The 24,231-nt window shown below is 47.6% G+C and overlaps 1 protein-coding gene across 1 annotated transcript in view; it reads right to left on the minus strand.

Annotated features, from left to right (window-relative positions):
- Window positions 1-19,639, minus strand: part of HMGCS2 (3-hydroxy-3-methylglutaryl-CoA synthase 2) — a 64,525-nt gene extending 44,886 nt beyond the window's left edge. Inside the window, exon 1 of the mRNA XM_086955791.1 lies at window positions 19,407-19,639. Coding sequence (XP_086811917.1) covers window positions 19,407-19,507 — 101 coding nt within the window. The 5' untranslated portion in view covers window positions 19,508-19,639. The remainder of the gene's footprint in view (window positions 1-19,406) is intronic.
- Window positions 19,640-24,231: the final 4,592 nt, after the last annotated feature.

Genomic DNA, 24,231 nt, shown 5'->3' on the forward strand with positions numbered 1-24,231 from the left:
TGTTTCCAGTCGCTAACATCTTGGCACGCCACTTTGCATGTCATTAGTGATAAGTATCACTGACATGCAAAGCCGGGCCCAAGATGGTCGCTATCTCCTTTTAGGTGTCACTAACTGGTGTTAGCGACAGTTTGATAATAGGGAAATAATTTTATCTCCGCTTTCATGGTTTTTAAAGCCAAAAAAGCGGAGATAAACCCCCTTGATAATATGCCCCACGATTCCTTGGGGGTTTCAGCTGACAGGGCTTGGTATTGTGTTACATGGTAATTTTTCCATGAAACGTCAGAGGGTCGATGTAGGGGTTCTAGAAGAGGTGATAAACCATTTAAGCCTCATGAACAAGCGCATGGTCTTTTAAAGATTTGTGAAGTACTCGGGGCGGCGGTGTGTGTGTGCCCTCTTTCAGGAGCGGGCGGGGGGGCACTGCCAGCAACTTGCCAGGTCAGGTAGTGTTCAACACGTGCATCACCCTTTCTCTGCCTGCTATTGCGCTCCATGCTTCGGAAAGGTAAGAAAAAGAACGTGCATTTGAGTTTGAAATGTCCGATCCTGCAGCAGCACACTTCCAAAGCCCACACATGACAATAACCCGATTCAAGGCCCCATTCACCCGTTTTTCAAAAAATAGATAACACTCCAACAAATTAAGGTTATAAAACTTTATTAACTTTTAACGATAATGAACAGAACAAAAACTAAAAACATTTAAACATTTATTAACACAAAAAGCAACAATGGTTAGAAGCTGTCTTTTGTGCGAATAGTCCCAAGGCAGCACAACGTGCAGAGTTCTGGACGGCACCCAGGTGATGTCGCCTGGGTGCCGCACTGGTTTAGGGATCCTACAATGCTGCTCCGAAAATTGGCGTGGGGCGTCCCGGGTGGGGCGGGGGGAGGCCTCGTCAGTAGCGGTCTGTTGTGCGAATAGTCCCAAGGCAGCACAACGTGCAGAGTTCTGGACGGCACCCAGGTGATGTCGCCTGGGTGCCGCACTGGTTTAGGGATCCTACAATGCAGCACAGAAAAACAGCGTGGGGCGTCCCGGGTGGTGCGGGGGGAGGCCTCGTCAGTAGCGGTCTGTGTCCAGTGTCACATGGCTGACACAACATGTACGACAGGCACCCAGGTGATGTCCAGTAAACTGCCGCACTGGTTTTGGTATCCTACAATGCTGCTCCGAAAATTGGCGTGCGGCGGCCCGGGGGGGGGGGGGGGAGGCGGCGTGAACGGGCCTCCCCAGGTGGCGGCCATCTAGCTGAGTTGCGCTCGCTCTTGCGGCCACAGCGTCTCGCTCACCATGTTGTGGAGTTGCTCCCACTCTTGCAGTGCAGCGATAGGCGGCTGCCACATGGCTGTCAAAATGGCGGACGGCTCTTCGGTTTTGGGCCTGGTCCACTGAAATGGCCCTGGGACACCTTGGAAGTCGGACGCTTGCCTGCTAGGGCTTGGGCTCCATTCTCGAAAAGCGTCCCCTCAGCCGTGAAGATTGTGTAAAAGTCTTGGGGGCCCCCGACTCCCGCAGGCTTCCGGTGGGGAGCGGCTGACATGATTGCTCGCGGAATGACCACGACGGAGCCAAGAGATGGTGGTGCTCTCATGCTGACGCCAGCTTCAGTCTGAATGATCCAGAAACAAGGTGGGGCTTTCATCGTTTGGGAAAAAAAAATGTTCTAAACCAATGAAAAGTGTTATTTTTAGGTCATATGACCAAGCCTTCCATCTTTAGGAAACCAAAAGTAAAATGAACCAATGAAAAGTTTTATAAACAAGTCACATGACCTGTTATGCGACATAGGGCTACAAAAAGCGTAGAAAATCCGTTGGCACGTGAGGCGGCGTCAGTAGCGGACCGATGTGCGAATAGGCCGAAGGCAGCACAACGCGCCGAGATCCGGATGGCACCGAGGTGGTGTCCAGCAAATTGCCGCACTGGTGTGGCCATCCTACAATGCTGCGCCGAAAGACGGCGTGTCCAGCTGAATTGCGGTCAATGTTGCGGTACAGTGACTCGAACGCGCCGAGATCCGGATGGCGCCGAGGTGGTGTCCAGCAAATTGCCGTACTGGTGTGGCCATCCTACAATGCTGCGCCGAAAGACGGCGTGTTCAGCTGAGTTCCGGTCACTCTTCCGGCACAGTGACTCGAACGCGCTGAGATCCGGATGGCACCGAGGTGGTGTCCAGCAAGTGGCTGCACTGGTGTGGCCATCCTACAATGCTGCGCCGGAAGTCGGCGTGGGGTGCCCCGTTGGCTTATGAGGTGATGTCAGTAGTGGACTGATGTGTGAATAGGTCGGAACCAGCACAAGGCGCCAAGATCCGAATGGCAAGTCCTGGATGTTGAGTGCCTCAGTTGAGATTTCTGAGCAGTGCTTGTAGAACTGTCTGAAGCTTATTTGCACCTGCTGCAGCTTCACTAGGTCCGGCGGAACTTGTTGCCTTTTCCTTTCTGCTTCTTTTCCTACAATGCGTTTCTTCTGAAGACACGACCAGGTCCCTGAATGTGTGCAGGGGGACGCTATTGAATGAATGAACGCGTCGAGATCTGGATGGCACCGAGGTGGTGTCCAGCAAATTGCCGCACTGGTGTGGCCATCCTACAATGCTGCGCCGAAAGTCGGCGTGGGGTGCCCCGTTGGTTTATGAGGTGATGTCAGTAGCGGACCGATGTGTGAATAGGTCGGAACCAGCACAAGGCGCCCTGCACTGTTGAGCCTTTTTCAATGTCTGTTTTTTGTTCTTTCCCCTCCATCAAAAACAAAACAAAAATACAAGGCGCCAAGATCCGAATGGCAAGTCCTGGATGTTGAGTGCCTCAGTTGAGAGTTCTGAGCAGTGCTTGTAAGACTGTCTGAAGCTTATTTGCACCTGCTGCAGCTTCACTAGGTCCGGCGGAACTTTTTTCCTTTTCCTTTCTGCTTCTTTTCCTACAATGCGTTTCATCTGAAGACACGACCAGGTCCCTGAATGTGTGCAGGGGGACGCTATTGATTGAATGAAAATGGCGGCTTGACACAAAGCTGACTCAAGCGTTACTGTTGGTGCTATACAGACAAAAATTGGTTTTCAGTTTGTACATTCTTCAGGTTTTTTTTTCCATCCAAGTCTGATTGAGAGTTTGTAGAAAAATGGCTTCAGATTTTCCACATACTACTCTTCAACATTCTTCCTAAATGTAACAATGTGAAACTCACTAGGAGAACGGCTGTTTCTGTTTCCTTTCAAAATGCTGCCACCAATATTTTCTGAATGGAAGACACCATCTTGTAACATAAAGGGCCGAAAGGGGTTCTGGTCTGGCCGATGGTTGGTGGAGACATTTTGACTATATCTTGGACCTGCCCGGCCTCGCCCAAAATGGCGCCGGTATAAATGGGACTCGTAACTCTTTGCCCGCAAATGTATATCTAGAAAATGTTATTGTAAGTGGCCCTGTCGTATTTTAATTACAAAATGTACGTCCACCGATTCCGCAACTGTTAGACACCTTTGTTCTTGTCACCTAATGGCCCGCTCGTTACGTTCTTCTACAGTGTAAATGTCTCCTCATCATATACGATTTGAGTTTGCTCCGTGGCCGGCCCACGTGGTTATAGGCCCGTATTTGTATACTGACATTTTCACAATAAAGGTTTTTAAAACAAAACACGGTAGTAGTATTTTCATTTGTAAAGTTTTTACTTTTAGTGACTGTTTTCGAATCAGTAAAAGGCAAGTGAAATAAAGCAGTCCAATTACATGACGGATAAAAGGTATAATATGTAGGAACGCAGTAAAGATAAATGGTCAAGGGCAGTTGTGTTTTTCATGTCTGCAACATAAAGTGATCGATAAGAATCTGATAATCAGGCGTATCGGCGACTAAGACAGCAGGCCGAATCTCTTTTACTCAACGGCTCCGTCATGGAAGGAAGAAACGCCCTTTTTCTCGAAAAAGGAATATATTTTACTTGCAAGACAGTTGTAAATTTTCCGGGAAAGTACATTAGCCTGGAATATTATAACATATGTTTGAAAAAAAAATATTGTTCGAAAATAATAAAAAGCGTAATTTTTAGGTCATATGACCAAGCTTTTCATCATTAAATTAACAAAAGTAAAATGAACCAATGAAAAGTTTTATTAACAAGTCACATGACCTGTTATGCTTACGTTACGCGCTGCGCGCCGCGCCTCGGATCACTTCCGGGTGCGCTAACGCGGCGTGTCATAAAACGCATTACGCGACAACGTAGGTCAAGAATATAGTCTAAATGTCTCCACCAACCAGCGTTCAGAACACAACCCCTTTCAGCAGTCCAAAAAGTTCTGTTAAATGACAACAGAGGGGACAGGCAACAAGAACCATCAGTCAAAGAGGGGAGGGCAAGTTCTTCTCTTCCGGGTCATGTTGGGGCGCTACCGGAACTGATCGAATTGGTAGTCTACAGTGTTTCTGGATGTTTCAGACTAAAGCTGGCGTCAGCATGAGACCACTACCATCTCGTAGCTCCGTCGTGGCCATTCCACGAGCAATCATGGCAGCCGCTCCCCACCAGAAGCCTGCGGGAGTCGGAGGCCCCCAAGACTTTTGTAGAATCTTCACGGCTGAGGGGACGCTTTTCGAGAATGGGACCCAAGCCCTAGCAGACAAGCGTCCGAGTTCCAAGGTGTCCCAGGGCCATTTTAGTGGACCAGGCCCAAAACCGAAGAGCCGGCCGCCATTTTGAGAGTCCTGTGGCAGCCGCCTATCGCTGCACCGCAAGAGCGGGCGCATCTCAACTACATGGTGAGCGAGACGCTGTAGTCGCAAGAGCGGGCGGAAAACAGCTGAATGGCGGAAGAGGCACAGTGTAGCAAAAGCGGGCGGAATGGCAACTAAAACGATAAAGGGGCGCCTCACTACAGCTTGTCTTCAGGTCAAACGGATTGTGGGACAAGGTCCAGAATTGAAGAGTCATCAAAAGGCAAAAAGTACCGCCGGACCCCGGGAGCCGGCCGCCTATGTCGGGGGCGATCTCAGGCTACACCAGTGCTATAAGACTTGGGGAGGGTGTCGGAGCCAAGCGTCTTCTCCGAGTCCATGGCCATCACAGCGCCCCTCAGGGGCCTCCGTCAAGCTGTTTAGGAAGGTAACATATCACATTGTTTTCTAATGCAGTCAGGTCCACAAACGACACTCACTTACTTTGAGAATAGTGAAGCTGCAGTAGGTGGAAATAAGCTTCAGACAGTGTTACAAGCGCTGCTCAGAACTCTTAACTATGGCACCCAACATCTAGAACTTATGCTATTTGAGAATGGTAGTGACATCGAAGCATCTCAGGGACCAAAACCATTAACGTACTTTCACGTATGAAAATCTTACTTGGGGAGGGGGCAGGAGCGAAGCGCCCCCTCCCAGTCAGCGCCACCACACCGTATGTTGAAAATCTGAAGCCATCGTTCTACAAAGTCAACCAAACTTGGATTGAAAAATCTAGAAAAATGTACAAACTGAAAACCAGTTTTGGTCTGCATAGCATCAGTAACAACGCTTGAGTCAGCTTTGTGTCAAGCCGCCATTTTGATTCAACAAAGCACAGGCATTGAAAAAGGCTGAAATTCAGAACTCTAAACTATGGCACCCAACATCCAGGAGCTTGCTATCCGGATCTTGGAGCCTTGTGCTGTTTTCGATCTATTCACACATCGGTCCACTACTGACATCATCTTATAAACCAACGTTATGTAAATAGTTTTTTAATAAAATGTTTTACCCTGTTTCTTTGCTGGTGTGTTGTCTATATTTTTAATATTTGCATAGGGTTTGTCATTATTTTGTGCGGGATGGGTGATGGAGCCGAGCTGTCTTGCAGCCCTCATGGTGTGGAGCTCAGTTCATCTCACTATTTTCGTATTTCTCAAGAAGGGTTGTTCCTAATATTTCTATTTTAGCGAGGTCAAAAAGAGATCCAATTAGTGGCCTACTGATTTTGCTCGATTACTTTTATTTTTTTACACGATTTTTCACTATCTGCAAAGACTAAACAGAGTATTGCGACTTTGTGCTTGTTTGTAAATAGAGAATGATCCAAAGAGAACCAATTCTAAAACAGTAAATGCTTGGACAACAATCAATCAAATGGAGAGACAAGGAGGTACGACGGATTACAACGGGGGTAAAGGCCTGCGTTAACTACCCTTCTGTATCTGCAAAGAGAGAGTACTACTAAGGCAAAAGAGGGGAGGGGGGGGGGCAGCGTTCAAAGCACATCAGCGTGCATAAATACGAAAATGTTTTTATCTATCACGTACTTGACATTTTAAAGCTTTTCATATTTGCTATTAAAAAACCAATGAAATTCACAGAAAAAACCATAGGTTATAGTGGATATATAGTTAGGAATTTGCATTTACAAAACCTTGAAAATTCAATGAAAAAACCATAGGTTATAGGCCATATATAGTTAGGAATTAGCATTTACAAAACCTTATTTTACTCGCATAAAACCATTGAAATTCCATATATAGTTAGCTAACTATAAGCGCTAACTATATATCGCGCACCCGCAATCCACTGCTGATGATGTCACATATTACATCATTCATGACATGGTCAGTGACATCACTGATGACATCACTGATGACATCTCAAATGACATCACTAATGACAACTCAAATGATATCAATGATGACATCTCAAATGACATCACTGATGACATCACTGATGACAACTCAAATGACATCACTGATGACATCTCATTTGTCATCACTGATCACATCACTCATGTGATAATACAATGAACCTCTTCAGACTCTAATATAACCTTACATACACTCAGTATAAACAGACACTCACAGACTGTCACTCATCCATGGAGTTACTCACACACCTAGTCAGTCATGCAAAGAATCAATCACACCTCCATTTCCTCAACTATACAGTTATACACATCTTACTTATTCAAACATATAATAACACATATTTACTCTCTTATATAATCCCTGATACAAGCTCACAGTGATCGATACAGCCACTCACACATTCACTGGGTCTTATGTTCAGTTATTTATATATCTCAACTCTCACATGTATTGTGTTTTACATACGTACTTACTTGCACATGTAGCAATGAGAAATCCATTCACTCACCAACACACCCATGCACAGTCAACCGCCCATATAGCTGTTTCCACATGCACTCTTGAACTCATACTCCTAGTGAATCAACTGCTTACACATCTATGCACAGAGTCACGCACCTCCCAGCCACCCACACACACACTCAGCCTCCCATTCAAATATTTGGGCAACCAATCAATAACCCATATGGCCACTCTTATAGCTACTGATCAACACATGCAGCAGCTTACACAACAACAAACATACTGATGCACGAATTAAGACAGTTTAGTCACTAACCCATGTACTCAGTGAGACACATTTAATCACTCACTCATACAGTCAGTCATGCACCTACTAAATTCTTCATCCAGACACTTATACATCCACTCATTCTTCAATATGTGAAACATATTTAAACTTTACAGACACATACAATCACTGGTTGTTTTGATCAGTGATGTCATCAGTGATGTCACTGACCATGTCATGAATGATGTAATATGTGACATCATCAGCAGTGGATTGCGGGTGCGCGATATATAGTTAGCGCTTATAGTTAGCTAACTATATATGGAATTTCAATGGTTTTATGCGAGTAAAATAAGGTTTTGTAAATGCTAATTCCTAACTATATATGGCCTATAACCTATGGTTTTTTCATTGAATTTTCAAGGTTTTGTAAATGCAAATTCCTAACTATATATCCACTATAACCTATGGTTTTTTCTGTGAATATATATATATATATATATTGTGCTCCAGCCTGGTGTCGTAAAGTTGAGATGCAATCTGCATCTTACAACTTGCTGGTCCGTGTCTGTTCTTGCCCCACATCTGGGGAAGTATCAGCGTGTGGGGAACAGAGTTCTTCATATATATATCTATATATATATACATATACATATACATATATATACATATATATATATATATATATATATATATATATATATATATATATATATATATATATATATATATATATATATATATATATATATCGGAGAGCTCCAAGCCTCAGCCCTCATATAGCGGTATGGAAGCACCAGCCAGCTGATCCCTTTTAACAGTTCTGCTGCCACTTCAGCCTGACGCGTTTCAAAATAAATCTTTCTTCCTCAGAGGCTCGTGGTGTGTGGAAATACTAGGCACTGTCCATCCATAGTCCCTTTTAAACACGTAGTGGCGTGCCCTCTGAATCGTTGCTTCTTATGAGTCTACGCGGTGTCTTCTGGGAGTTGTGGTCGGAAGGGAAATAATTAGCATCCCTGTGCAGCGCAATATTAAACTGTTGGTGCATTTGAGCTCAGATTGAGCCTCAGTCGGCGTCCGCTTCCTAAATCCCACATTGATCTTCCACTAATAGAAGCAGGTTGTATACTCGCCCCTGTGGCCCCCATCTTCATAGGGTGGTGCATCTCGGCGGCACGACCGCCGCCCAAATATTGTGCTCCAGCCTGGTGTCGTAAAGTTGAAATTCACTCGTAGATCAACGGAGGGCTCCAAGCCTCAGCCCTCATATAGCGGTATGGAAGCGCCAGCCAGCTGATCCCTTTTAACAGTTCTGCTGCCACTTCAGCCTGACGCGTTTCAAAATAAATCTTTCTTCCTCAGGGGCTCGTGGTGTGTGGAAATAGGCACTGTCCAACCATAGTCCCTTTTAACCCTTTCGATGCTGATGACGAGCTCAGCTCGTCATCACCCACGGGTGGCGTGTGCTGATGACGAGCTGAGCTCGTCATGTAACGCGGCTTTAAAAAAAAAGCCGCACAGCGTGAAAATCGCCGCAGCATCGATGCGGTTAAACACGTAGTGGCGTGCCCTCTGATTGGCTGCTCCTTATGAGTCTACGCGGTGTCTTCTGGGAGTTGTGGTCGGAAGGGAAATAATTAGCATCCCTGTGCAGCGCATTATTAAACTGTTGGTACATTAAAGCTCAGACTGAGCCTCAGTCGGAGTCCGCTTCCTAAATCCCACATCGATCTTCCACTAATAGAGGCAGGCTGTATACTCGCCCCTGTGGCACTCTGTTGATCTACGAGTGCATCTCAACTTTACGACACCAGGCTGGAGCACAATATATATATATATATATATATATATATATATATATATATATATATATATATATATATATATATATATATATATATTAACACACAAGTTTGCCCGCTAATGGAAGAGGACAAGCACCACAGGTAGGTCTTTAGCCAGAGATCGTTTATTCACATCAGCAGCAGCACATCAGCCTCTCGGTCCGCTGAATTAGCAAAGTCCTTCCCAACGCGTTTCATCATTGACTTCCTCAGGGGAGTAGGACTGGAAGAAGACGTCAGGCAAGTTTGGGCGGCATTTAATTAAACTACACGAACCCGCCCCCATGGGCGTGGCCTTCACTGAGGCCTTCTGGTTGCAGTAGTCCCGACCCTGAATCCCAAGTGGGTAGCCTGTACGTTTCCTTAAAAGTAAAGTTCATATTCACCAAGTGGGTAGAGGCTTGGAAAGGCTGCAAAAGTGCCCCCGCTTTGCTTTCTGCGTGAAGAAAACCATTTCCTGAGCACTGCACTTCACTAGTCCACTCCTTTGGCAAACACTATGGCTAAGATTACTGACATCCATTTTCACACTAACACTAATTGGTTGGTTGTGATATGGTATGATCAGAAAGTCCCACGTGACGCATACTCCACCATAAAGGGTGGTCTGATGGGATTTTTTCTAGCCTGTTTGTTTCCAATCACTACTAATGGCACTGATACACATGCGCATCCAGCTGGTCCGTAGTCACTGGTATAGTCATACACCCCCTCTAGACCTGGTCTGCTTTGTATGTCTTTTGTTCATGTAGTTGGGGAGGTAGCATACAGGTCTTTAAATATTCCCCTTGACCCTCCACACACCCTTGTTTTTGTTAGTATTAAGAGCAACTTTTTAGTTGCGGGTCTAGTTATATAGGTGCAATCATCGGTTACTTGCACCTTTAGAGCTCACCTAACTCATTTGTGTGTGTTGCCTGCCCGCTTACTTCGCCACCACTTTGCACCTCCCTTAATGACACCTTTTGTTAATGACACCATGTCCCTTTCTCATCAATATACATCAAAACTCTGCACTTCATTTTGATAACATGATGTTTTATATTAAGTCAAGCAATGTCCGAATATGGAATATTGGTACTAGCATAAACTATGCATGTCTATAATTCCCCATAGATAACCATGGGTTTGTCCATGGCTCTCCCATCCACGGGTTCTCAGACGTGGACTTAATTCTAACTAAATGTTTACTGCTTATAAACATCGTGTGCACAGTACTCATTGTTTTTCCACCGCACTAATTGTGGCCGTTTTCATGACGAGAGCAAAACATTTTTTATGAGTGTTTCCTGATGCAGCATTTGTAGGCGACTAGCTGCTCCACGATATTGTGGCTGTTCTTTGATCAGGATAAAGACGCTGGAGCTACTTACTCGTAGTGATCTCTGGACTGTAAACCCAGTCCGGCGTAATCTGACAGGCGCATGTCTGAGGGAACAGTGTCTCCCGTTCGGGCATGCGTGTGGGACTCCGTGTGTACACGGGACCAACTAGATATCACCATTCGCACAGGATGCATTTTTATGTTTATTTTGCCTTAGTGATCGGACATAATTATTCCGTTCCTTTAAAAATGCACAATGGAATATAAATGAACTTTTACCGGCAGTTTTACGGTCTGCGCATGCGCGGTAGAGAAGTGTCTCTCATCGCGTTTCCTGCATCGCGCTTCCTGTAGGTTAAACGCCAATGGTAGGAGGGTATTTATGGTTTCGAATGTGGCCCGCCAAATACCTCCACTTCCGCTTGGCTTCGACACAGGGGCACCGACGGACAGGTGAGTGCCTCAATGGATCTTCTGGCTGATAAATTAAGACCTGTTGTTTTCACTTTGAAACTATCAGATTTCCAGGAGCAGAATTGTTTTTGATGCTGGTTTTTATATTGTTAAACAGCATAAGGGGATTCTTATGGCCCGTATCCTTGAACATTAAAACAGCTCGCATCTCTGGGAGCTCAGTCTCTGGTACCAATATGTAATGTCTATACCCTTCTCAACAATACCACTGGATTGGGATAGAGTAACAAGTTGTTTGGATAACAGAATGAGGAGGTTATCAATGTGCCTGTAAAATAAATTAGGTAGAGACATTCCCTCATGCTGGTAATACGTGTTGTGACATGAGGAATGCTGCATGTTATGTGTCACCAGGGATGTGTAGTGAGGGCCTGGGTTTGGCGGATGGGTACCTATCACACGTTTGTTGGGTTTAGTGTGTAGAGCAATTGGCTTAGGCACCGTAAAGTTGTGTACTTACTGTGTTCTTCTTTTCTACACCATAGAGCGGGGCCTCATTCTCCCGAGCGGTTGCCGGGTGAGGTGAGGTTTTCACCCACACAAGGCTGGGTGAGTATCACCTAGAGGAAATGCCTCTGGGTGATTAAGCTATTATGCTTTTATATATGCAGAATACAACATATTCTTGCAGGTGTTGTTCTATACAGTGTTCTATATTCAGTTGGCTGTGTTATTGTGATTCAGCGTTGTTATACAAAGATATTTTTGTTTGTTGATAGGAAGAAGAGTATCTTCTCCCACCAGTGGACGCCAAAATTTCTTGGTAGATATATATTTGTCTAACAGTAACGTCATTGTTATCCCTTCCCAACGAATTACTTGGGTTTGGTTGCAGTAGCTATTTTTCATCTCAAGGTCCTGAAGAAAGCTGGGGCAACTCCCCTTAGGCTGAAACATGTCGACCGTACTGCACAGCGCCATGGAGTAGTAGTCCTCCACTAGGCTTGTTTTTACGTTTTTGACACACAGACCTCTGTATGCACACCTAGTCAGAGCCTGCGTAGTCAATTTTATCTTTCACCATTTCCTGAGCACTGCACTTCACTAGTCCACTCCTTTGGCAAACACTATGGCTAAGATTACTGACATCCATTTTCACACTAACACTAATTGGTTGGTTGTGATATGGTATGATCAGAAAGTCCCACGTGACGCATACTCCACCATAAAGGGTGGTCTGATGGGATTTTTTCTAGCCTGTTTGTTTCCAATCACTACTAATGGCACTGATACACATGCGCATCCAGCTGGTCCGTAGTCACTGGTATAGTCATACACCCCCTCTAGACCTGGTCTGCTTTGTATGTCTTTTGAAGAAAACTGGCACCCGTGCCAAAGGTAAAAACGCCGTCAGCGCTTTCACTGGAATGCTGGAAAGCATCGGGTCCTCTTCCGCGGCTCAGGCTGGCCGCTACAAATTAACACACAAGTTTGCCCGCTAATGGAAGAGGACAAGCACCACAGGTAGGTCTTTAGCCAGAGATCGTTTATTCACATCAGCAGCAGCACATCAGCCTCTCGGTCCGCTGAATTAGCAAAGTCCTTCCCAACGCGTTTCATCATTGACTTCCTCAGGGGAGTAGGACTGGAAGAAGACGTCAGGCAAGTTTGGGCGGCATTTAATTAAACTACACGAACTCATGAGATTTTTCTTCCAACAACTTGCTCCTTTCAAGGTTCTCAACTTTACTTAATGCTTGTTGCAATGTTCTGGCATTGTATCCCCTTGCTTTGAACCTTTGTATGCAGTTGCTGGCGGCCTTTTTGAACTCATTGTCCTTGGTATTGTTCCTCCTTATCCTTAGAAGCTCACCATAGGGTATACTATGAACCAAGCTCTTTGGATGCCCGCTGGTTGCATATAGTGTTGAATTACCCGCGGTAGCCTTACGAAAGAGCTTAGTATGCAAATTGCCTCCTTCAATGAAAACAGTCAGATCTAGGTAATTCACTTCCTTTTGGCTAATTTCCCCTGTGAATTTCAGATTATTCTCATTGTTGTTGAGTACCTCCAGATATTCTTCAGCTAACTCGACTGATCCTTCAATGATGATGAACAGGTCGTCTATATAACGATACCAACATCTCACCAGTTCGTTCCATTTATTTATCATGGGAGCAGATGCGATAGACACTTTATAGTATACCCTATGGTGAGCTTCTAAGAGAACAGAGAATTGTTGACTTTCTTCTGCTTGGACTCAGTCCCGGTGAATGTAAGGGGTGGTGACAGACTCTTAAAATTGAGGCGTTTGGAATCACGATATATCATCGACCTGTTAAGTAAAATGCCTACTGGATTGAACATGCATGAGGACCTAGCTGTACACCTGGGATGATTTGATTTGAATTGACTGGAACATTGCTTCATGTTTTCTAATTGTTTCCATATGGAAGGATGAACTTCTATTATGTGTGTATATATATTTATTTTTCCATATGGGTTGTGGTACGTTGTAGATACTACTATGGATTTACGCCCATCCAGGGCGGTATGACATAAGGAAAAGAGGGGGACCTTAAGTTTTGTGTTAATATTATGGCCATATGGCGGTGAGGATCAATTTCGATTCACACATTACTTCAACACTGTTACATTTGTATGATTATTTGCATATAGCACCCACTTTTGAATAGGCAGATGCCGTCTGATATTGGCCCATCCAGGGCGTGATGTTTTAGTTAAACAGTCGCATTGTGTGGTGATAAGAATGGGATATTACCCGTGTAATGTTGATAACATAAGCGAATAACACTTTGCGACCACTACCATTATAAGATGGCGACCGCCATTCTTACATTTGGATTGATCTTTTGATGGTAGTCCTATCTTTATGTTTATCACCCGTGCAACGCGGGAGTTTAAAAACAATCTATTGTTTGTTAACAGCGTCTCATTACTGACGAAGGCCGAGTGCCGAAAGCGCTTTGTGTGAGATTAAAGAACTTGTGTACCTATCTTTGGAGTGCTGCCTCCTATTTCCCGAGGATTGCGGGGAGGGATTGTTGAAGCAGGCATATATATATATATATATATATATATATATATATATATATATATATATATATATATATATATATATATATATATATATATAAATCTTTACCACACATATGCCTTTACCACGCATGCCTTTACAATGAAACTATAGGTACATGCCAGGCTAGTGTATGTATGTATGTATATATATATATATATATATACACTAGCCTGACATGTACCTATAGTTTCATTGTAAAGGCATGCGTGGTAAAGCTTTCTGTGATAAAAGCATGCATGGTAATGGATGGGTGGTAAAGGTATTGTGTGGTTTTGACCATTTTGTTAAGGCTAGTCGAAGGCATAAGCCGAAACGTGTCGGTCGTTTCATTATTTTGGCATTATTTTTTTGCCAAGAAGAAAATTGATATACACTTATTAAAATTGGACTTCACAATACCTGGCTGACGAGAAATCTGTGTGTCGCTGTATGGTGGTTCAGGAGGAGAAAGCCGTGGGATGACATATATATGTATGAAAAATGCCCAATTTCCCCCAAGTTGGGCAGTAATAGACAACCACAACCATGCATTGGGCTTCACATGAAAACTCCTGGCCAGGTCTCATTGCACCTGCAGCCAAGGCTAGACTGGTCGTACCAGGCATTGGACATTTTCCCAGGAGTCTGGAAGGGTGGGTGCTGGTTTTGCAGTAGTATTGGGATGGTTTTGTTACTGGAGGCCAGTTTTGCAATATCGACCCCCAGTAACAAAAGCTGCAGAGTTTCACACTTCCACCGCCTACCTTCCGGGGACTGGTCAACAAAATTGACAGGGCTGCTTTGAGTTCCCAGTTTGGCCCTACCTGCAGCACTAATGCCACCACGCCTCTGGCCGTTCTCTCTCGTGGTCTGGGCGTTCCTATTTCTGAACACTAGCTTGCCTATCCCAGGGTGCTCAATGTTTTGTGTGTGTGTGTGATGTGTCCCCTAGTCTCCATTTTTCTACAACTTTTTTCTCTCCACTGTCTCTGTAGGCTCTTTCACCTGTCGCTATCACCCTTTGCCCTGTCTTTCATCACTTTTTACTTTGACTTTATGGCATTGGTTTGTAATTTTATATAGCACGAATATGGCAGAGATAGTGTATATACTAAGGGGCTTGGAGCCAGCCAATTTCTTGGCTTCATTGTCACTCCTATTTTCTGCCTACTAATTGGGTAGAGTGGGCAGGCTTAACTTCGTCCTATTTTCTTGGGAACAGGGGCCAAGTACAGATTACTTCATCTTGATTTGGATCCATCTGCTGCAGGCATGGTTATTGAGGTACTAGTTTTAAAGATTGAACCTGCGAGAGCATGCGTTAGCGCATGTGTCTCACCTGCGGGACACTGTATTTAAAAAAGGGCTAGGAGCCCGTCTGTTGCTTACCATTTGGTGACTTGCATGGCACTCTCCTTTACAGCCTCGTAATTTGTCGTAGGAAGGCCAAACATCATTTCTGTTCCTCTCTGTGGAGCAGGGACCAAGCACTGACTGATTTAACTTCATTAGTGCCCGTCCCCTGCTCCCGACATGACTGAGGTACAATTTTGTTCGTTTTAACTTTTAGTGCTCTGCAAACAGAAGGGGTGTGACTGGCAAAAACATGCCTAGCACGACAAACGAAATTGAAACAATTTATTTTCTATAGCTAACTTTCTTTTATTTTGCCACGTCTTCTTTTCTCACTTTTTACTCATGTTTTCTTTTGTTTTTGCACATAGGCTCTGTTCTCAAAAGATGAGCATTATTTTATTGCAAAGTGAGATTGTTTCTTTCTTATGTGTAATTTCTGAAATTATGCTTTAACACTTATTCGTTCAACACCTCAATCTATCTCCCTTCTAATCCACCCCACTTCAATCCACGCCACCACACCCCAAACCAATCCGCCTCACTCAATCCATTCCAATCCACACCAAACCAACCCCGTTCACCCCACTCCAAACCACTCACTTCAATCCAATCCACTCCAAATCACCAGTCTCCAATCCTCCCAACCCACCCCAATCTGCCCACTCTAATCCAACCCACTCAAATCCAAGACAATCTGCCCCACTCCAATACAAAACAATCTGCTGCACTTCAATCTGCCCCACTTCAATCCGAAAAAATCTGGCCCACTCTGATCCAAAACAATCTGTCCCACTCCAAAACAATTTGCCCCACTCCAGTCTTCCCGTCTCCAATCCAAAACAATCTGCCCCTCTCCAATCCAAAGCAACCAGATCCACTCCAATTCAAAACAACCTGCCCTTCGCAATCCAAACAATCTGCCCCTCTCCAATCTACCCCACTTCAATCCAAAACAACCCACCCCACTCTAATATGCCTCACTCTAGTCCAAAGCAATCTGCCCCGCTCCAATCCAAAACAATCTGCCCCACTCCAATCCGCCCCACTTCAATCCAAAAGAATCTGCCCACTCCAATCCTCCCCACTCCCATCCAAAACACTCCGACCCACTCTAATCTGCCCCACTCCAATCAAAAACAGTCTGCCCCACCCTAATCCGCCCCACTACAATCTGTCCACTCCAATCCAAAACAATTGGCCCCACTCCCATCCATCCCACTCTTAAATTTCCCACTTCAATCAAAAACAATCTGTCCCATTCCGATCTGCCACACTCCAATCCAAAACAATCTGCCCACTCCAATCTGCCAAATTCCAATCCACCCCAATCCAATTCGCCCACTCCAATCTGGCCCACTCCAATTTGCCCCACTCCAATCTAGTCCACATCACCCCATAGCCACCCAATCTATCCCAATTCACCCCACTCCAATCCAATCCACCCCAGTCCAATCAAAAACAATGTGCTCCACTCGAATCTGCCTTTTTCCAATCTGCCCCACGCCAATTTCCTCCACTCCAATCCAAAACTATTTTCCCCACTGCAATCCAAAACAATCTGCCCCACTCCAATCATTCTCAGTCCAATCTGTCCCACACCAATCCAAAACAATCTGCCCCACTCCAGTCCAAAACAATGCGCCCACTTCAATCCAATCCACCCCACTCCAATCCAATCCACATCCCCCAATTCAATCCACCTCACCCCAATCCAGTCCACCCCACTCCAATCCAATCCACCCCACTCCACAATCCAATCCACCCACTCCACTCTCCAATCCACCCACTCCAATCCAATCCACCCCAATCCAGCCAAAACCAATCCACCCCGCTGCACCCCAAACCAATCACCCTCAATCCAATCCAACACACTCAATCCAATCCACCTCAATTGAATGCAATCAACTCCACTGCAATCCAATCTACTCTACTTCAATCCACCCCATCCCAATTAAATCCACCACACTCCAATTCACCCCACTCCACTCCACCACACTCCAGTCCACCCCACTCTAGTCCATCCCATTCTAATCCAATTCTCCCCACCTCACACCAGTCCACCCCACCCCATTCAATCCGCCCCACCCCATCCCAGTTCAATCTAATCTAATTCACCCCATACAGTCCACCCACTCCACTGCAGTCCAATCCACCCCACCCCACTCTACTCCAATCCACCCCACTCTACCCCATTAAAATCCACCCTTCAATCCACCCTAAGTAATCCAATCCATCCACCCACTCCAATCCAATCCACCCCACACCAATCCATTCCACCCCACTTCATTCCACCTCACTCCAATCCACCCTAATCCAGTCCAATTCCTCCATTCCACCCCACTCCATGTTATCTCACTCCAGTCCTCCCCAATACAATCCACCCCACTTCACTCCACCCCACTCCAATCCAAATCACTCTGCCCCACTTCAATCCACCCCACTTCAATTTAATCCACCTCATCCAGTCACCTCACTCCAATCCACCTCACTCCAATCCACACCACTCCACTCCAAACCACCCCACTCTGTCCCAACCAAATCCACCCACCCCTAGATTAGCCCACCCCACTCAGTCCAATTCATCCACCCCACACCAGTCCAATCCACTATACCCTAGTCATATCCAACCCACTCCAATCCAAGTTACACCACTCCAGTCCAGTCCAATCCACTCCCTCCAATCAAATTCCCCCCACTCCAAGCCACTCTACTCTAATCCAATCCACCCCACCCCACCCCAAACCAATCTAATCCACCCCAATCCGCCTCACCCCATTCCAGTCCACCCCAATCTACTCAAATACATTCCCCCAACTATCTCAATCCATTTCAACCCACTCCACCCTATTCCACCCCATGCCACTCCACTCTACTCTACAACACTGCATTTTATGAGACTTCACACCACAACACTCTCTTCTACTCCCCACTACTCAACTTTACGACACTCTACTCCTCCTACTACTCTCTATGACACTCTACTCCAACAAATCCAGTCTGCGATACTCTACTCCTCCCACTGCACTATAGGACACTCCATGCCACTTTTAGCCATGCTGAACAGCAGCCACACTGGTGCACAACATGGCAAAAAACACTTTGCCAAAGCCATTAGCTCATGTATAGGCGAAACCTATTGGCTTTGCCAAAGCGTGTTCTTCTTTGAGGTACTATTCTTATCCCCGTCCCACCTGGGTTATCCAGCCTCTTCCTACACCTCCCGTGTCCAGCCTCTGACTGAGTCGTGGAACATGTCTCTTACTAACACTTCGGGGCCGGCTTTTCGTGTTTATCATAATCGTCCTCTCATTTCTGTTATAGCTTTTCTCTTCCTTTATTTTCTATTCGTAACTGGAGCAGGTTTTCTATATTGCTAACATATACCTATTAGGTCTCTTGAGCCTTTCCGGAAACATGGCAAGCAAAAAATAAAGGAGTCATGAAGCGGTAAATCTGCTGTCCGCCTCATAGCGCTTTCCCACCCTTACTTTTAGTCATGTTGCATAGCGGCCGCGCTGCTGTGCAACATTGGTTAAAAAAACAACGACAAGACAAATAGATCTGGTATAGGTGAGGCCTCTTGGTTCTGCCAATGCTTGTTTCTACTTTAGGCGAAGACTCCATTGACTCAGCTTGCCTCAATGTTGTGTCCGTGTTTCTCTGCAGCGTCTCTCTCGTCTCTGAATGCTCTTCCCTGTTTACGACTGGACTCTAGGTCTCTAAGCCCTCCTCCGATTCTGGGCTGTCTCACTCTGGATGCTGTCTCGTGTCCCCGGACGCTGTCCCCCAAGCTTGGGGGACCCTCGCTAGACTGTCTCTCATTGGTCTCTGGATGCCTACTCCTGGCTTCAGACGCTCTCTCCACAGTGCCCGGTCCCTTCCTGTCTCTGGGCCCTCTCTCATGTCTCCGGACGCTCTGTACAGTCTCTGGATCCACTCTCCCGTCTCTAAGCTCTCTCTTCCTTGTCTCTGGGGCCTGTTTCCTATCTGTAGAAGCCCTCTCAGACTCCCTGGTGTTCCTACCCTATCCCCGAGCAATGCACTTACCTTCTCCTCGGCGCTGTTGTGGCGTCTCTCGGGCAGCGCTGTCTCTGAAGCTCCCGAGTTAATTGTACATAGCGCCTCGTTCTGATGAAAATCCGAGACATTATTGTCCCTGCAGTGTCAACTGAGAGAAACCACAGACGAGAATCCCAGGCGCCCCTTTATAGCACCCTAGCAAGGAGCCCTGCCCATCCCTACCTCCTGTTCTTTCACAGGTACCTCCCAGCTGTCAGTCCAATGTTTCTGCCTCCCCCTCCTCCCACCCGCACCCTCCTGTCTTTCTCACTGTTTGCTTTCGTCTGAAACTCGGACAAAGGTGTCTGAACTTTGATCGACTTAGCAGGATCCGCTGGGGCCTCGTACCTTTGACACCACAACTCCCCACAGCCAATATACCGGCACATTCTCACATAGCTCGATGTCAAAACGGAGTCTTTTCAAAGGTATTTATATTAGTACAACTGACGTATGTGGGGCTGGGGAGTATGAATCGCTGCTTTAAGTTGGGGTGCAGGGTATGTATGGTCTGTGTATGTTCCCCTAGCTGCAATGTATGTGAGTATGATTTGCCTAGCTTAGGTGGGGTGCAGGGTATAGTCTGTGGCTGTGCTCTCAGCTGCAGGGTGAGTATGATTTGCTGGCCTAAGGTGGGGTGCAGGGTATGATCTGTGGTTGTGCTCTCAGCTGCAGGGTGGGTATGACTCGCTGGCTTTAGGTGGGGTGCAGGGTATGGTCTGTGGTTGTGCTCTCAGCTGCAGGGTGAGTATGATTTGCTGGCCTAAGGTGGGGTGCAGGGTATGGTCTGTGGTTGTGCTCTCAGCTGCAGGGTGAGTATGACGTGCCGGGCTTAGGTGGGGTGCAGGGTATGGTCTGTGGTTGTGCTCTCAGCTGCAGGGTGAGTATGATTAGCTGGCCTAAGGTGGGGTGCAGGGTATGGCCTGTGGTTGTGCTCTCAGCTGCAGGGTGAGTATGACTTGCCGGGCCTAGGTGGGGTGCAGGGTATGGTCTGTGGTTGTGCTCTCAGATGCAGGGTGAGTATGACTTGCTGGGCCTAGGTGGGGTGCAGCGTATGGTCTGTGGTTGTGCTCTCAGCTGCAGGGTGAGTATGACTTGCTGGGTTTAGCTGGGGTGCTGGGTATGGTCTGTGGTTGTGCTCTCAGCTGCAGGGTGAGTATGACTTGCTGGGTTTAGCTGGGGTGCAGGGTATGGTCTGTGGTTGTGCTCTCAGCTGCAGGGTGAGTATGACGTGCTGGGCTTAGGTGGGGTGCAGGGTACGGTCTGTGGTTGTGCACTCTGCTGCAGGGTGAGTATGACTTGCTGGGCTTAGGTGGGGTGCAGGGTATGGTCTGTGATTGTGCTCTCAACTGCAGGGTGAGTATGACTTGCTGGGTTTAGCTGGGGTGCAGGGTACGGTCTGTGGTTGTGCTCTCAACTGCAGGGTGAGTATGACTTGCCGGGTTTAGCTGGGGTGCAGGGTGTGGTCTGTGGTTGTGCTCTCAGCTACAGGGTGAGTATGACTCACTGGCCTTAGGTGGGGTGCAGGGTATGGTCTGTGGTTGTGCTCTCAGCTGCAGGGTGAGTATGACTCACTGGCCTTAGGTGGGTTGCAGGGTATGGTCTGTGGTTGTGCTCTCAGCTGCAGGGTGAGTATGACTCACTGGCCTTAGGTGGGGTGCAGGGTATGGTCTGTGGTTGTGCTCTCAGCTGCAGGGTGAGTATGACTCACTAGCCTTAGGTGGGGTGCAGGGTATGGTCTGTGGTTGTGCTCTCAGCTGCAGGGTGAGTATGACTCACTGGCCTTAGGTGGGGTGCAGGGTATGGTCTGTGGTTGTGCTCTGAGCTGCACGGTGAGTATGACTCACTGGCCTTAGGTGGGGTGCAGGGTATGGTCTGTCGTTGTGCTCTCAGCTGCAGGGTGAGTATGACTTGCTGGGCTTAGGTGGGGTGCAGGGTATAGTCTGTGGTTGTGCTCTCAGCTGCAGGGCGAGCATGACTTCCCGGGTTTAGCTGGGGTGCAGGGTATGGTCTGTGGTTGCACTCTTAGCTGCAGGGTGAGTATGACTTGCCGGGCTTAGGTGGGGCGCAGGGTATGATCTGTGGTTGTGCTCTCAGCTGCAGGGTGAGTATGACTCGCTGGTTGTAGGTGGGGTGCAGGGAATGGTCTGTGGTTGTGCTCTCAGCTGCTGGGTGGGTATGACTTTCTGGCTTTAGGTGGGGTGCAGGGTATGGTCTGTGGTTGTGCTCTCAGCTGCAGTGAGTATGACTCACTGGCCTTAGGTGGGGTGCAGGGTATGGTCTGTGGTTGTGCTCTCAGCTGCAGGGTGGGTATAACTTGCTGGCTTTAAGTGGGGTGCAGGGTATGGTCTGTGGTTGTGCTCTTAGCTGCAGGGTGAGTATGACTTGCCGGGCTTAGGTGGGGTGCAGGGTATGGTCTGTGGTTGTGCTCTCAGTTACAGGGTGAGTATGACTCACTGGCCTTAGGTGGGGTGCAGGGTATGGTCTGTGGTTGTGCTCTCAACTGCAGGGTGAGTATGACTTGCCAGGTTTAGCTGGGGTGCAGGGTATGGTCTGTGGTTGTGCTCTCAGCTGCAGGGTGAGTATGACTCGCTGGCCTTAGGTGGGGTGCAGGGTATGGTCTGTGGTTGTACTCTCAGCTGCAGGGTGGGTATAACTCGCTGGCTTTAAGTGGGGTGCAGGGTATGGTCTGTGGTTGTGCTCTCAGCTGCAGGGTGGGTATGACTCGCTGGCTTTAGGTGGGGTGCAGCGTATGGTCTTTGGTTGTGCTCTCAGCTGCAGGGTGAGTATGACTTGCCAGGTTTAGCTGGGGTGCAGGGTATGGTCTGTGGTTGTGCTCTCAGCTGCAGGGTGAGTATGACTTGCCAGGTTTAGCTGGGGTGCAGGGTATGGTCTGTGGTTGTGCTCTCAGCTGCAGGGTGAGTATGACTTGCCGGGCCTAGGTGGGGTGCAGGGTATGGTCTGGGGTTGTACTCTCAGCTACAGGGTGGGTATAACTCGCTGGCCTTAGGTGGGGTGCAGGGTATGGTCTGCGGTTGTGCTCTCAGCTGCAGGGTGGGTATGACTAGCTGGCTTTCGGTGGGGTGCAGGGTATGGTCTGTGGTTGTGCCCTCAGCTGCAGGGTGGGTATGACTCGCTGGCTTTAGGTGGGGTGCAGGGTATGGTCTGTGGTTGTGCTCTCAGCTGCAGGGTGGGTATGACTCGTTGGCTTTAGGTGGGGTGCAGGGTATGGTCTGTGGTTGTGCTCTCAGCTGCAGGGTCAGTATGACTTGCCAGGCCTAGGTGGGGTGCAGGGTATGGTCTGTAGTTGTGCTCTCAGCTGCAGGGTGGGTATGACTCGCTGGCTTTAGGTGGGGTGTAGGGTATGGTCTGTGGTTGTGCTCTCAGCTGCAGGGTGAGTATTACTTGCCGGGCTTAGGTGGGGTGCAGGGCATGGTCTGTGGTTGTGCTCTCAGCTGCAGGGTGAGTATTACTTGCCAGGCTTAGGTGGGGTGCAGGGTATGATCTGTGGTTGTGCTCTCAGCTGCAGGGTGAGTATGACTCGCTGGCTGTAAGTGGGGTGCAGGGTATGGTCTGTGGTTGTGCTCTCAGCTGCAGGGTGAGTATGACTTGCCGGGCCTAGGTGGGGTGCAGGGTGTGGTCTGGGGTTGTACTCTCAGCTACAGGGTGGGTATAACTCGCTGGCCTTAGGTGGGGTGCAGGGTATGGTCTGTGGTTGTGCTCTCAGCTGCAGGGTGGGTATGACTCGCTGGCTTTAGGTGGGGTGCAGGGTATGGTCTGTGGTTGTGCTCTCAGCTGCAGGGTGGGTATGACTCGCTGGCCTTAGGTGGGGTGCAGGGTATGGTCTGTGGTTGTGCTCTCAGCTGCAGGGTGGGTATGACTCGCTGGCTTTAGGTGGGGTGCAGGGTATGGTCTGTGGTTGTGCTCTCAGCTGCAGGGTGAATATGACTCGCTGGCCTTAGGTGGGGTGCAGGGTATGGTCTGTGGTTGTGCTCTTAGCTGCAGGTTGAGTATGATTCGCTGGCTTTAGGTGGGGTGCAGGGTATGGTCTGTGGTTGTGCTCTCAGCTGCAGGGTGGGTATGACTCGCTGGCTTTAGGTGGGGCGCAGGGTATGGTCTGTCGCTGCGCCTGTGCAGTTAGCTGCGGGGTGCGTATGAATTGTGGGGCTGAGGTTGGTTATAGAATACATTTGTTGAGCTTGGGGTATCTACTGGGTGAGTGTGGTTGGTGGGTCTGCCATTATATGATTGATGTGTGAGACGTATTGGCACCACCGTGGGCATCTATTATCAGGCTGGCAGCAGCAAGAGTACTAATTGTTGGGGTGATGATAGCTGCAAGGTCAGTCTGAATTGTGGGGGTGCGGTCCACAGAAGGATGAGTCTAAAATGCAGGGTTTGGGTAAACTGCCCGTTTGCTACCGAGAGGTAGGAATATCCCAATATTTACCAACTGCATGTAAGTAGGAAAGATTATGCTGTAAGTAGGAAAGATTACGCACCTACACCTTACCCATGACTCGTAGATTGAACTTCGTCTCCAGTGCGCAGTAACGGTTGAGTCACATGGCTACATCAACATAACTCCCAAAGGGAAGACCCAGGTGTGATGAAATAAGGTCAAAGTTCAGCGTTCAAAGGTAGAAGATTGTGGGTCACTTCAGTGGCGTAACATAGGCCCCGCAGCCCCCGCGGTGCGGGGGGCACCCAAGCTCTAGGCCCCCCCCTCAGCATAGTACCCTGGCCTGAGAGCCCCTGTTTGAGCCTGGAGAGGGTGGAGGGGGAAGGGGCTTCATGTACCTTGTAGGGGGCT

This window comes from Lissotriton vulgaris, chromosome 1_1 (assembly GCF_964263255.1).
Source record: "Lissotriton vulgaris chromosome 1_1, aLisVul1.2, whole genome shotgun sequence".
NCBI classification, from domain to species: Eukaryota; Metazoa; Chordata; class Amphibia; order Caudata; family Salamandridae; genus Lissotriton; species Lissotriton vulgaris.